Source organism: Anoplopoma fimbria, chromosome 13 (genome assembly GCF_027596085.1).
Source record: "Anoplopoma fimbria isolate UVic2021 breed Golden Eagle Sablefish chromosome 13, Afim_UVic_2022, whole genome shotgun sequence".
Classification (NCBI taxonomy): Eukaryota; Metazoa; Chordata; class Actinopteri; order Perciformes; family Anoplopomatidae; genus Anoplopoma; species Anoplopoma fimbria.
Window position 1 is genome coordinate 24918838 of NC_072461.1, and position 14035 is coordinate 24932872.

At 40.0% G+C, this 14035-nt stretch overlaps 1 protein-coding gene across 5 annotated transcripts in view; it reads left to right on the forward strand.

The window, feature by feature from the left end:
- Window positions 1–14035, forward strand: part of adamts3 (ADAM metallopeptidase with thrombospondin type 1 motif, 3) — a 230648-nt gene that overhangs the window by 27807 nt on the left and 188806 nt on the right. For all 5 annotated transcript variants that reach the window (XM_054610315.1, XM_054610314.1, XM_054610316.1 and 2 more), the window contains exon 4: window positions 986–1142. In XM_054610315.1, the coding sequence (XP_054466290.1) occupies window positions 986–1142 (157 nt within the window). The remainder of the gene's footprint in view (window positions 1–985; window positions 1143–14035) is intronic.

Genomic DNA, 14035 nt, shown 5'->3' on the forward strand with positions numbered 1-14035 from the left:
AACCAATTAATAACCAATCACAATGTGATACAAATATCTAATCCAAGTATATAAAATATTCTGATATCTGAAACAAGAAACTCTTAAAATAACATCATTTTTTTCTAATAATTGGTTAATATTACTAATGACATGTCATTGTTTATTCATAGCTAAATACCGATCTCTTCCCCGTTTACTGACGATGGTTATCACAGCGTTTCCTGCACTGTCACATGTTCTTCGCATGTTTTCATGCAGCCTCACTCAGCCTTTTCCATGAGTGTGACGCTGATCAATCACTCTGATTTGACGAGCTGTGCTTTCACTTTGTTTCTACATCATCTTTTGAAAATATCCTCCTCCTCCTCCTCTCCTACGGGCATGGCTGGCCTCTTTATTGCAGGAAATGTGACGGCGGCAGGTAACAAATCACAAAGCAATTCCCTTTCAAATGTGTCACTAATGATGTTGAGCTTTCTGATCGCCCACCTGCTGCTGCCCGGGTAACCAGCTCATCATGGCAAACAGATTGTACGTTCTATGGAAAACAATAGAAAACAACATGGAACAAGGTCACATGGAGAGAACTTAATACATTTAAGCAGGCAATTAGTACATAGAAACATTCTTGAATAAATGACAACATATCACATCAACATGTCTGTCTTTATATGTATTTAATGCGTCTGTTTCTGGTGTCAGGATGTGTCTTTTTACACATTAGTCCATGTAAATGAATGCAGTGCATTTCATTTCCATCATATGATGAAGAAGATGTCCCTGCTGCATAAATTAACAGCAGCTCAGTGCAATAATCAGCATGATTTGTGGCCTAATTAGCATAAGCCACCTGTGTTTAATGGATCATGGTTGATAATAGAAGGATATTAAGAAGTCTAATGGCTCTTTTTTTTTTGTCGCGATGTCAGAGTTTCCAAAACTGTTATTGACATGTAGCTTGGTTCCACACACTCACTGTTTTTGGGGTGTATGTGTGTTGCAGGCTGGGATGATCCGCACCGACGCAGACGAGTACTTCATCGAGCCTCTGGAGCGAGGCGCTCAGGAGCTGGAGGACCAGGGCCGGGTCCACGTGGTCTACCGCCGGTCCGCTCTGCTGCAGGCCCCCGCAGACATCCCTGTGGACTACCAGCAGCAAGGTAGGAACCACAACCACCATGTTTTACTGCTACTGAGGCTGATAGCAGCTGTTCTGAGTACTACTACTGCTATTTCTATGACTATGATGACACTTCTTTGTCACCAGCGGTCAGTTTATATATTTATATGTTCTGGTTACATTTTTTCAATAAATTATCAATGCTTAATTCAACTCAGGGACCTCTTTCATATGGTTATTTTCTTGCTCGCTTGCTGATGTTTTAAGCTCAAACATCACGGCCATATCTGCAATAAAAAAAAACGACTTTACTTAACTCAAGGACATAAAAATCCCCCGGCTTCACTACCATAAACAAAACAGAAAAAAATAAACAGTTGAAGGTTAGGAAATATATACATGTGTAATAAATGAATTCCCTTGAAAGTGGGTGAAACCACATTAAACTTGACTGAAAGGAGTGTCGCCACCCGTGTGGGCCGCATACGGGAACACAACAAGCGCTCCTCTTCTTCAACCCCCATAGGAAATAAAAAACGTCCCGGTGGTGTCTGAAGCCAGTTTCCGTTGCATCTACAACTACCCTCTATAAAAGCTGACAGGTGTTTTTTTTTGGTCATTATGTTTAGGGAAGGGTAAGGTGATATTAGTCTGGTCCCAGATCTGCTGTATGAAATACTGCCCACTATGTTTTGATGGACTAGAGATGGCTTTGTGTATGAGATAAGGAATTGGGACTTCATCTTCCTGGGCCAGACCAGGAAATATAGTTACACTCATGAAAAACAGAGACAGAAAAATGTACAAAAACATGAGATTAAAGGAATAACAATTTATAAACTGGTATATATCTGTAACTTGTCATGGAGAACATTACCTGCTCCTATAGCAACCACTATAGCAGCTTCTGAGTGTAGACTATGGTGACCAGACTGCAAACATCTTGACAATCACATATAAGGAGAAGTTCTCCCAAATCCCAAATCCTGTCCTGCTTTTTGACTAAACTTGAGTTTTGATTAGTTTCATCCTTATGTAACATGAAATGGTCGGACTGGATTATGTAATGCTTTGTTAAACACAACGCACTGCAGCAGAACTGAGTCACCACCCGTCTCTCATTAACACATCTTTGTTGCATCAGCACCGTTGCCCAGGGGATCAAACATGAGCTGTTGGCTTTGAACTTGAGTTGCACTTGCCATTTTTTCCCCCTGATCTCCACGATCCTCATTAGAGAATACAGCTAAACTGTAAGAACTGTTTATTTCATTTAGTTTGATATGACGGTGTGTTTGAGAACGTGTGAGGGTGTGTGTGGCTTTGTTTGCGTCGGTTATGAACCAGCTCAATCTCAATCTATATGTGTGGTGAAACATTATTTTCCTGTTGCCCACTGTTTTGTCTGTAGACTACATGAATTATGGCTGTTGTATTTTATTTCATTGTTTTGCCGTGTGCATTTGTGCCCTAAGTTGATTAAAAGCTAAGTATAGCTGCCAACGCATATTGAAGTCGCTGAATTAAGTTGTCCCGGTTTCCAGGAACCTGGTGAACACCCACAATGCAATTCCGTTCCATTATGTCACTAATGATGTGTTTCTGATATCCACCTACACCTGTTGCATAATCATCTGATAATCAAGCAAAGCCGTTACTACGGGCACCGCGAGGAGTTCTGAGGAAGAATACCTGCAGATCATTGCTGCCCTACACGATCCCAACAACGCCAGTCTGCAGCAAAGAATACTATTATTATTATTATTATTATTATTACTACTTTTTGTTAACACTGAATGTAATGCACTGGAGGCCACGCCCACCCCCCAACTACCCCCTCCCAGATTTCCCTAACGGCAAAACAAAAATGTCAGGCTGAATATGGAGCACTACTTCAACTATTACTAAGGGAGCTTCTTTCCCACTAGTATTGGTGATAAGGCAACTCCTTTTAACTCTGACTACCAGCAGCACTACAGTACTTTAAACTAATACCACTGCTACTGTTGTCATCATCACTGAGACTAACTTACTACTATTTGTACTATTTCTACTAGTACTGGTACAGTCACATGTTAAGTACATGGCCACCAGGATTACTCTAATTCTACTTCCTCTGCAACTATTTCTACTACTACTACTACTACAGTACAACTACTAGTGCTACTATAAGACCTGAAAGGCCATGCCTGACCATGCATCAACATCTGGGTCTGAAATTTGAAACCAATGCTGAAGTGTCTTTAACTTGCATTCTCTCTACTGACCATCAGGGGGCGACTCCTCTGGTTGTATAGAAGTCTATGGGAAAATGACTCTACTTCTCTCTTGATTTATTCCCTCAGTAAACATTGTAAACATGAGTTTATGGTCTCAATCTCTAGTTTCAAGTCTTCTTCAATACAGCATGATGTTCATTTAGTAAATTATGGTCCATTTAGAGTCAAACAGACCATAAAGCAGGGTATGCTTTAGGGCGGGGCTACTGTGATTGACAGGTCGCTGCTTTGTCCGGTCTGGGAGTTGTCCGTTTTTGGTCCAGTCAACTTATTTGCCCTTCCTTGTAGCTTTTAACAACATCTCATGGTCTCCATCATTAAATAGGATTGATTCAAGAGATTGGACCCAGTTAAAAGCTAATAGCTGCTATTATTATGAATGGTAATAGCTGTCACTGTGTACTCTAAATACTCAGATTGCTCTATATTTATACCAAACAAATGCTGCTGGGGACAGAAACATGTCAGATTGACTGTGAAGGAGATCTCTGCCTACTTCCTCCTCTGAATCACTTTGTGTTTAGGAAAAACAACTGTCAAGCATAAGGAGTCGCGAAAATGGAAACGTATTCATATGCAAACGCCTCATGTTATTACTTCATATTCAATTTGCAGTCTTGTGCATGGTTTGCATATGTACGCTGTCTTAATAAGTGCTAGCTTTTACATCTGAACTGTGCCACAGCAGATTCTGACAGACACATTAAGTGTTGCATTTCCTTTTAAAAATCATCTTCCATTGGATAGATTTGCCCTGATTGCTGTGTTAAAAAAACAAACAAACTCAATCTGACTTCTCAGGCAATCAGCCGCTCAATTTATTATTTAAAAAAACTACATGTTAGTTTCAGTTTTTTTCTTCCACCGCAGGCTGGACCACAAGCTGTGAAAATTGCTATCAGCAAATGTATTCGCGTGGCAGTTTCGAGCAATCCTGAAGCGATTTCTGCGTCAAATCACATTGAAAATATATATTTATATGCGCCTCCATTACCATTCAGTGTTGTTTTTCCCATCCATCCAAAGACGCACTTTATGCTTCCCTCTGTAGATCAGCATTAGCTTAACATCTTAAAAAACAGGCTTAGTAATAGTGTTTGATACCAATTCAAACCAGATTTCTAGTTGAGAGGGTAAGATTTAAATTTAGTTTCATATTTATTCTCCTTATAATCTTCCGCAAGATCTTCCTTGTTGCCAGTTTTTTGGTTCATTTTGTAAAAAGAGAACAAATAAGTTTAATGAAAGCTTCAACAAAGAAATATTATTCCTTTATTTATATAAATAAATATAAAAGCATGTCAGATTTAGTGTTACAATACTAATTTATTCATATGACGATTTATTTCATAGTGTCTTTCTTCAATGTGTTGGATATCGTACACTTTGGGTTTCCATATATATATACAAGGTGTTCCTTTGTCAATTATATATTTTACACAAGGAAAGCTAATTTACTAAAAGCGCTTGAATCTTCACACTCAAATTAAATGGTCGGCTCGTATGATCATCTCACTGGGAATGTGAGAAAACAGTCAACAAGAGAAATTAGGAATCCAACAACGAGGAATGAGCAAAAATATGGTGGAAATAAACACAAATAAAAGGCCGTCGCTAGTGGCAACCGACAATCTTTGTTCCCATGAGAATGCTTTTTCCTTTAAATTCTTCATGGTAAACAGGATTCGTGGTGAAGCTGCACTGATAGCAGGAGTTTGTCGGTTTGTGCAGTTTGTTGTCGACAGATTGAATATAAGTGGAAATAAATGATTGATGACAACAGCCGCAATCAGGAAGCTGGAGATGTACAGATGCTTTCCATCACATCCCAGGAAAAGAAAAGGGGATTAGCCAATCAGTGTGAGGTAATGGTCATGTCCACACATGAAGGAACATAATACACATGTTTCATCTGATCCTTTCATGTGCTCTGGCCGTTTATGGGAAAAAGAAGAACTCCCCCGCTGTTCTCCTTCTCTCATGTCTTGGACGTGAAGCACCAAAGAACAGCAGGCGTGGTGAAAAGAAACCAGTGTTGTACAGTGATAAACAACACGCTCATGTACTTATGTGACCTTTGAAGAGCGATTACTTTATGGAGGCCATTCCTCAGGTTCCCAGGTTTAAGATTTATTTTCTGCCGCTGCTTCATTTCCTGAGAAAAATCAATTCCCCTCCACACCTGAAGGGCAGCTTAAAGATGCTTATGTGTTTGTGTTGTCGTGTGTTGCCTGTTGAGGAGCCGCTCAGTGGGGGAAATTGCCCGAGCAGGTGTCAGGTTTGTTATTCTGTAAGCTTGAAGGGCACATTCTGGAAAACATTTTTGACTTTTGTATATCTACTCTATAAACGCCGACGATTTTCTTTGATTTATTTCATGACATTTCATGTACAAATTCGTAGCGACTTCATCTTTAGTACTGATCAAACTCCAGACAAGCCAGCCTTTGGCATATTGTTGCATTCAGTGCTGGTGGTATCGAATAGTTTCTGTGAATTACACTTACACAGCATTGGTTTTTTTGTTGCTGCAGGCGGTTAGACAAGTCGACATCCACTTTTTAAAGGGCAGACGGGAGGTTTACAAAGTGTTTCTGCTGCTCGCAATCCTCCTGATCTCAGCGGTAGTGTGTGGTTATATATATATATATATATATATATATATATATATATATATATATATATATATATATATATATATGTATGTATATATATATATACATACAGTACCAGTCAAAAGTTTGGACACACCTTCTCATTCAATGTTTTTTCTTTATTTTAATTTTTTTCTACATTGTAGATTAATATTGAAGACATCCAAACTATGAAGGAACACATATGGAATTATGTGGTAAACAAACAAATGCTCAACAAACCAGAATATGTTTTATATTTTAGATTCTTCAAAGTAGTTGAATGAGAAGGTGTGTCCAAACTTTTGACCGGTACTGTATATATATATATATATATATATATATATATATATATATATATATATATATATATATATAAAATAAATATAATGAGTGTCTGATTAGGTAACTCCTCCACGTCTTTTTCACTCTTGCTGATAAACTTGAACACCGACAACATGTCATGACGTGTGAATGTGTCTGTGACGTTGCTGTCTCCTGGTCGATGACCCTTGAACGCCTCCCCAGTCGATTGGGAGGCGTTAAAGGGTGTCTGGTTTTGGTCTGATAGTCACTGATGGCTGATCATATCTGATCCCGGTGCTCTTTCAGTCTCTTGTCAAAAGGTCCTCAATAGTTTTCTGCACAGCTGCTGCAACAGATGTCACATACCAGCCCAGTTATCCTCTTCCAGACGGCACAGAGATCAGAATAGCAAATTAACCCTTAATCTAGTATATTTCATCACAGATATGTGGTACCAGGGTCAAGAATGAATCCTCGTGCTTAAGAAGAACCCTGAATCACACTAGAACACACGTGATTACTGAGCTATTAGTTTATTTTTTTACCTGGCTGAAGGGATTTGCTCGCATTCAGCCACTAGAGCATTAGTGAGCTTCAGCACTGATATTGGACGATAAGGCTTCGTACAGACATTAGCTCTGTTTGTGTGTTATCATACAGCAGGCTGGTCTCATGCAGCATTCGTGGCAATTTCTAAGAAAAAGAATGTGCCGTATATAGTAGATGTCTCACCACATTTTTTTGATATGTTATCCATGTAATCCTGAACGAGGACTAATAACACACCGAGCAGGGAGAAGGGAAAGTGGATTGGTCCAACTATTAGCGACCTTTCAGCTATGAGGCCGCAGTTCTTTCACCAGCTTGATGTTTTTCTCACGTAGCTTCCATGGTTATTTTAATAAAAAAGAGGATCTGTTTCTAAACCTAAAACTAATCTTCCTCAGAAGACAGAGGTCTATTTTGAATTGTAGATAATTTAAGTTTCACCCCATTTAAGGATATTTTGACTCTAGAAACTGCAGTCAAACAATCTCAACTGTTGTTTCCAAGGTCAAGAACCACCTCACTTTAATGTTACTTTGTAGTTTTTTAAAAACAGCCTCGAATTTTGACAAGCCTTCAAACTCATGAAACTCTTTGTACCTGATACAGCAAAAACCCCCCAAAAACCCATTTCTGTAATGCAATGGTCAGTGTGTGTTCCAGTTCATCCCACAGATGTTGGATGGGGATGAGGTCTGGGCTCTGTGCAGGCCAGTCAACAAGATGTTTGTAGACCTTTACTACTTTTCTGGGGTCTAGTAGAGGTCTAGAACACTGTAGAACTGGTGGATGTCCACATATTTTTGGCCACATACTCTACTTTTTAGCATTGCTTCTGATTAGGGTCGACTTTGATTTTCCGCTGCTGCTGAGAAATCATTCTCAACTTTTGTTAAGGTCTCCTCTGCTGTGGGAACGGCGCCTGTCGCAGCCTCGCCTATAATAAGAAGATTATCCCACCGTTTGTGGATCAGGATTCCTGAGTAAATAACACTCAACCTCTTTGCTTAATTTCTCAGATTTGAACAATCGAGTCCGTAGAAACGGGATTCTGCTGACACCCCCGCAAGTAAAACAGCCGCGAGCATTTTCTTATGTTTTCCTACAAAACAATTACTGGGATTTGAGATACCAAAGAAAGCAAAAAGGCGCGAGAGGATTACACACAGAGAAAAGGTGTTCATAATCATCCAGCTCTTTGTTTCTTTACAGAGCTCCGCTGGATCAACAGCTTGATCCGTGGAAGAGAGTTTTATCTGGAAAGGACTGTGTGTGTTTTTAAGATAAGAAATGTATCATAAAACCTAATCATCCTCTGTGTTTTTTTTAAAGAAGTTCTCAAGGAATACTTTTCCAATAAATGGTGCTTGGTAATGCATTATCTCGCATGCAGAAGATCCTACGAAGGATAAAAACATTAAGAAATAAAGTTCAAGGTTTAAAGTTAGTCTTTTAGTTGTATGTGTGTCGACGGGTGTTATACGGTGTGAATGTGTAAATGAAAGGATAGATGAGAGTATCAGTCCGATGTGTTCATAGTGCTCTTCACACTTCACAACAAGTGGTTGTCGGTTCGTTGCACGACCTACATATTTCACGGTCTGGTGGAGTCAGACTCAGACAGACAGCCGATGGGAGTGATGAAGTCATTTTTGCAACATGTAGCTAAACATAAGGTGTAAGATAAAGGTTCACTTTGTGTGGTGGTGTTTCAAGATGCATGTTACATCATCTCTGGTAATCTTGGGATGAGGTTAAGTTTTATATATCTGGGTCTGTCCACGGTGGACTGGTCTCTTGCTGGATCTGGGTCTGTCCACGGTGGACTGGTCTCTTGCTGGATCTGGGTCTGTCCATGGTGGACTGGTCTCTGGATCTGGGTCTGTGGATCTGGGATCTGTCCGGTGGACTGGTCTCTTGCTGGATCTGGGTCTGTCCATGGTGGACTGGTCTCTGCTGGATCTGGGTCTGTCCATGGTGGACTGGTCTCTTGCTGGATCTGGGTCTGTCCATGGTGGACTGGTCTCTTGCTGGATCTGGGTCTGTCCTGGATCTGGGTCTGTCCACGTGGACTGGTCTCTTGCTGGATCTGGGTCTGTCCATGGTGGACTGGTCTCTTGCTGGATCTGGGTCTGTCCACGGTGGACTGGTCTCTTGCTGGATCTGGGTCTGTCTGGATCTGGGTCTGTGTGGACTGGTCTCTGCTGGATCTGGGTCTGTCCATGGTGGACTGGTCTCTTGCTGGAGTCTGAGATAAAGGAGTTTCTGGTGAAGCTTCATGATGTCATCGGATTTCACCAGAAACCGACCCGGTGGCTCTGATGATGAACTTTAAGAATAACTTTATAGAAACAGATCTTCTCTCTGATGGTCTCCTTTACTTATGTAGGTCACAAAGAGGCATCAGGATTCAATTACCAGTTAAAAGTTCTTCACAGTAACTTTGAAAGAAGATTAAATACAGAAAACAAAAACAAAATTAAATAGAACACAAGTAAAGAGCATCTGGTACCAACATGTTTTTCCTTTTTTTGCAAATGAACACCAAACAGATATAAAAAAAAAAAGAAGAAAAACAATCATACTAATCCTCAGATAAGATCTTCAGCTGTAAATCTTATTTTCTATGATTTCCAACTGGATTGAGTAATGTTTGTGCACAACGGACTGCAGAGATATTGATATCTTCAGAAAGTGTGATTCACACTGAAACTAAAAATATGTGTACTGTCTCTCCGAGTTATCTGTGAGTTATGCCTCTGGGGAGAAAGTAGTGGATTTTTTGGCATAAGCTTCCATCTGGCATTGAGCTTGAGTCTAGGAATACTTAAAAAAAGATAAATACAATTCTATCTACAGGGCAAACTCTATCTGCTCATCATAATAATAATAATAATAATAATAATAATAATAATAATAATAATAATAATAATAATTATAATAAAACAGATAAGACATGTATAAAATAAAACAGTGTTATAGCATTAATAAAATATATATATTTGATATTTGATTAGTGTAGTATTTTAAAAGATGTCACTGATTCTGCAAGTCTCAGATATTCGGTCACTGAGTTCTTATGAAGATCATGTGATACGATCAACAGCTCCAGAACAGCTACGAGTTGGTACTTGTGGGGAAATTGTTCCCTCAAGCAAAGTAAATTTGCGTTTGTAGATTAATTGCAAAAGGAAATCGTAGACTTTTGGATTCAGAGATAACGCCCTTCTCGTCCTGTGAACTCTCTCTCTCTATCCATCTCTCAGTGTGATTATTTTTTTTACCCCCGACAGCTCAAAGAAACGCTCACACTAAAAGAATGAGATGCTCACTGTGAGAAAATGGGTTTTCTGGAGCCCAAATCACTCACGTACAAACAAATAGAAAACGTGTCTGAAATCTCAAAATGAATGGTGGAGCGTGATTGCGTGGGTGATAAATTGACATGTGTGCCTGGTCAGAGTCACACCACCTCTTTCTCTTGCTGTCTCTGGGGTCCAGGTTTTGCAGGTTTCTGCCGGTAGTCCTTGTCTCTTCTGTGTGTTTGGAAAAAGCCAGTTTAGATGGAGGGACCAGTTCCTCTGGATGCTTGAGGAGAAAGAAGGCTTGGTTGTTAGTGCTCATCCAGCCGTGGGAATAGACTTCCCCCTGTTGTTATGTTTCTACAGACATAGACAACAGTAATAAAAACTCACAGTGAATGTGACATGACCAAGAAAATGACATCATTTTTGCATCTTTTTGTTATTCTTAAGTTATTTGAGAGCCTACAGTCTATAGTATGGCTCAGACAAAAATGGTATTTATTCTAAACATCAAAGTTGAGATGAAATAAAAAATGCAGATCACAACGGATGTCATATTGTGCACCTATTAATCAATTTTCTTTGTATTTTCGTTTATAAATATAATAATATTTCTTCCTCTAAAATGAATATGATGTGTGCTTAAGTTAGCTTGGACCAACCCCTTTCAATCAATAATATCATGATATTCATCCATCAATCAATCTGTTTCTCACTAGATTCTAAGCCTAACCACTTTTGAGAGGTCAAATCAAATGCAAAGGATTTACTTTAAATCAACTGTACATTGTTTAAATGTACCATTTCACTTGGGAACACCTCACTCTAACGTTTAGTTTCACTGGGGACTATTAAATGAATAAACGTATGATATGAAACATCAACTTTGTGACTCACAATAATGTTAGTAATGTTAATGTAACATGTTAGATTATGCATTTTATAGTGTTATTAATTTTAAGGGGAAACTAGTGTTAACTGTCCCGCTGACCCATCCTGATAATAGAAAAGGCTGCAACTAACAGTTGCTTTCCTTATCCATTAATAAGTCCATTTCTTTTAAATTTGTTTTTTAATAGATAATACTTTAAAAGGGCAAGAAATGGAAAGGAGAAAATGCAATTATTGTAAAAACATTCTTGGTCAGTCACTTAATTAATTGATAATGGTTTCAGCTCTAATGATATAGATAGGTTTAGAATGTAACCTGAAGCACAAACACTCACACACACACACACACAGCCAGTCATGCTATCAGATGTGTGTGTGTGTGTGTGTGTGTGTGTGTGTGTGTGTGTGTGTGTGTGTGTGTGTGTGTGTGTGTGTGTGTGTGTGTGTGTGTGTGTGTGTGTGTGTGTGTGTGATCCCAGGGAAATGAGGCTTACACAGAGTAAATGTGTGGACTCCTCAGCGTGCCCTCTGAGATCTGATCTCCTGTTATCTGGCCCGACGCCCAGGTGAGGGATTCACCCTCTGCACCACTTAGATATTAGCTTTTTATTTTCACATGCTGGTGAAAATAGAGTGAGGAACCAGTGAAAGACTCTCAGGGAGCGAGGAAGAGAAGTACACGGTGAAAGGAAAAGCTGTCATTTATATTTGTCGCATAGATGCGTTAAGCAGAGTAGAGGAGGCCGGCTGGAGTGTGGAGGAATTCAGTGAGCTGGCAGGAATGAAAAACGTTTGAGGGATGTGAAGAGACAAAAAAACACAACAGAGAATAGTTTGAAGCGAATAATCCTGCTAGAATTTCCCACCCGAAAATGTGATAAAGCAGAGGAGGGGGGCGAGAAAAGTGAAGATCAGTGAGCGTAAACGCCAAGAAAAAGACAGAATTGAGGAAGATGTTTCCACGGCTGCCAATCCTCTTACTGCTGTAATTATTAATCTAATCACTATTACAGCAGACAGCTCGCCGGTGCAGCAGAAGCAGAGGCAAATCTCAGTGCTGATTAAACGTAAAACCTTCCTATTTGAAAGTGGCCCTATTACGCTTTTCCCATTACATTACATTACATTACAGTCATTTAGCAGACGCTTTTATCCAAAGCAGTAGCTCAAAGCTTATATTACATATCATTCATCCAGTCCACACCGATGGCACAGCCTTCGGGAGCAACTTGGGGTTAAGTGTCTTGCTCAAGGACACGTCGACTGCCGAGGCCGGGTATCGTATCGCCGATCCTCTGAATGGAGAACAACCCTGCTCTCCACTGCGCCACAGCCTTCCCCTCTTCTTTAGTGTGTTATATATATTTTTGTACATGTAAAAGTGTAAAAGAGTGTAAAACCTGAAGTCCACTCCTAATAGGAGTTACCCCTTCCCCTCAGAAGCTCCTGAAACGGCTCCATTGAATTCTCTCCTTCACTTCCGTAACTTTATGAGGTCACAATGTAACTTTATGAGGTCACAATGTTACAGAAGTGACGTAAAACTTCTTCCGGCTAGTTTGGCCCTCAAACAACAAAAGAGAGAGACGGAGCTGAAGCTCTGGTGGAAGAGTTTTTTGAAAATGTGAAACGTTGACCAATCACAACAGAGCTGGCTAGCTGACCAATCAGAGTAGACTTTGCTTTCTGGAGGGAGGAGCAAACGCTACAACGGAGCGTTTCAGAGAGAGGGTGAGAAGAGGTGCTGCAGGACAGCCAGGATGAGAAAAACAAGGAGGATTATGGGCATTAACGCATGTAAACATGTTGTAACTGTAACTTGAGATAAAAATATGCACCCGGAAAATAGCATAATAGGGCCTGTTTAACCTATTAGACCTATACATTGTTGCACGGTCCACAGGCATGGTTAGCAAATGTATGCAGAGCACATTTCAGTGACAGATTCTGAGGTTGGCTCAGGTCATTACTTCACATATTGTTGTCGGGTTCCTCTTGAATCATGGTTAGTTTGGGCCGAGGGAAACAAATGACTTAAGCTATGAATGTGTGGATTGTAAAGTAGGGCGCAGCTAAACCTAAACCTTTCCTCGGATGAAAAAGGTCTTTGGAAGGTGCTCGTCTCTCTCTCTCTTTATGCTTTTGTGTGTGGAGGTTGAAGGTTCAAAGCCTGGTTCCTTTTTATTTCTCCCCCTCTCCTCCTCACTTCAAATGTAGATACTGTCCTCCGTTGTGAGAGGATCAGTGCCGTCGTCTCTCCTCTCTGAGGGCTCAGGGTTTCCTTTGATTTCCAGGAAAGAAAAAAAAGCTCCACAAAAAGCTTCAAGAGGTGTGTGTGGATGCAGTTCTGTAGGTGGAGGATGATTTCTGTTTGACCATCTGTTTCCAGGTGAAGCAGCCTGGAGGGTTTTTTATCTGCCAAGAGGCTGTGCCAGAAGGAGAAATGGAACATTTTGTCACTCGTCGGCTTTCTTAAGAGCCGATAGTCTGTGATATTGGGTCATAGAGATAAAAGATGGATTCAAAGCCAGGTGCTTCAGAGAACTCCTGGAGTTCAGAAGTTTGATCCTGCAGGAGGGATGAACACTCACTTCTTAAATTGCCTTTGTGCGAGGCGTGTCACCTCCAGCTGGTCTTTATGAGGATATAGTTTCAGTTAGAACCTAATGCCATGCTCGTGTCATTTACAATATTTACAATACACACCAAAATCAGACTTTCTGACAACATCAGAGACATTGTTGAACAATCCTGTAGATCATAAACCCACAAAACCTCCAACCACCTTGTTTATCGTTCATTTCTGATGCTGTTATTTTTTTTTCTTCTATTTATCCTGGCCAGCATAAAAGTTTTACACATAAAAGCACAAATAAGAGTAATAAACCATAACACAAACCAACAAAAATATGTTTTTTTGCAGTTTATTATGCCTTATTTTTCTTGCTAGGCAACCAAAGTTAGCTCAGTACA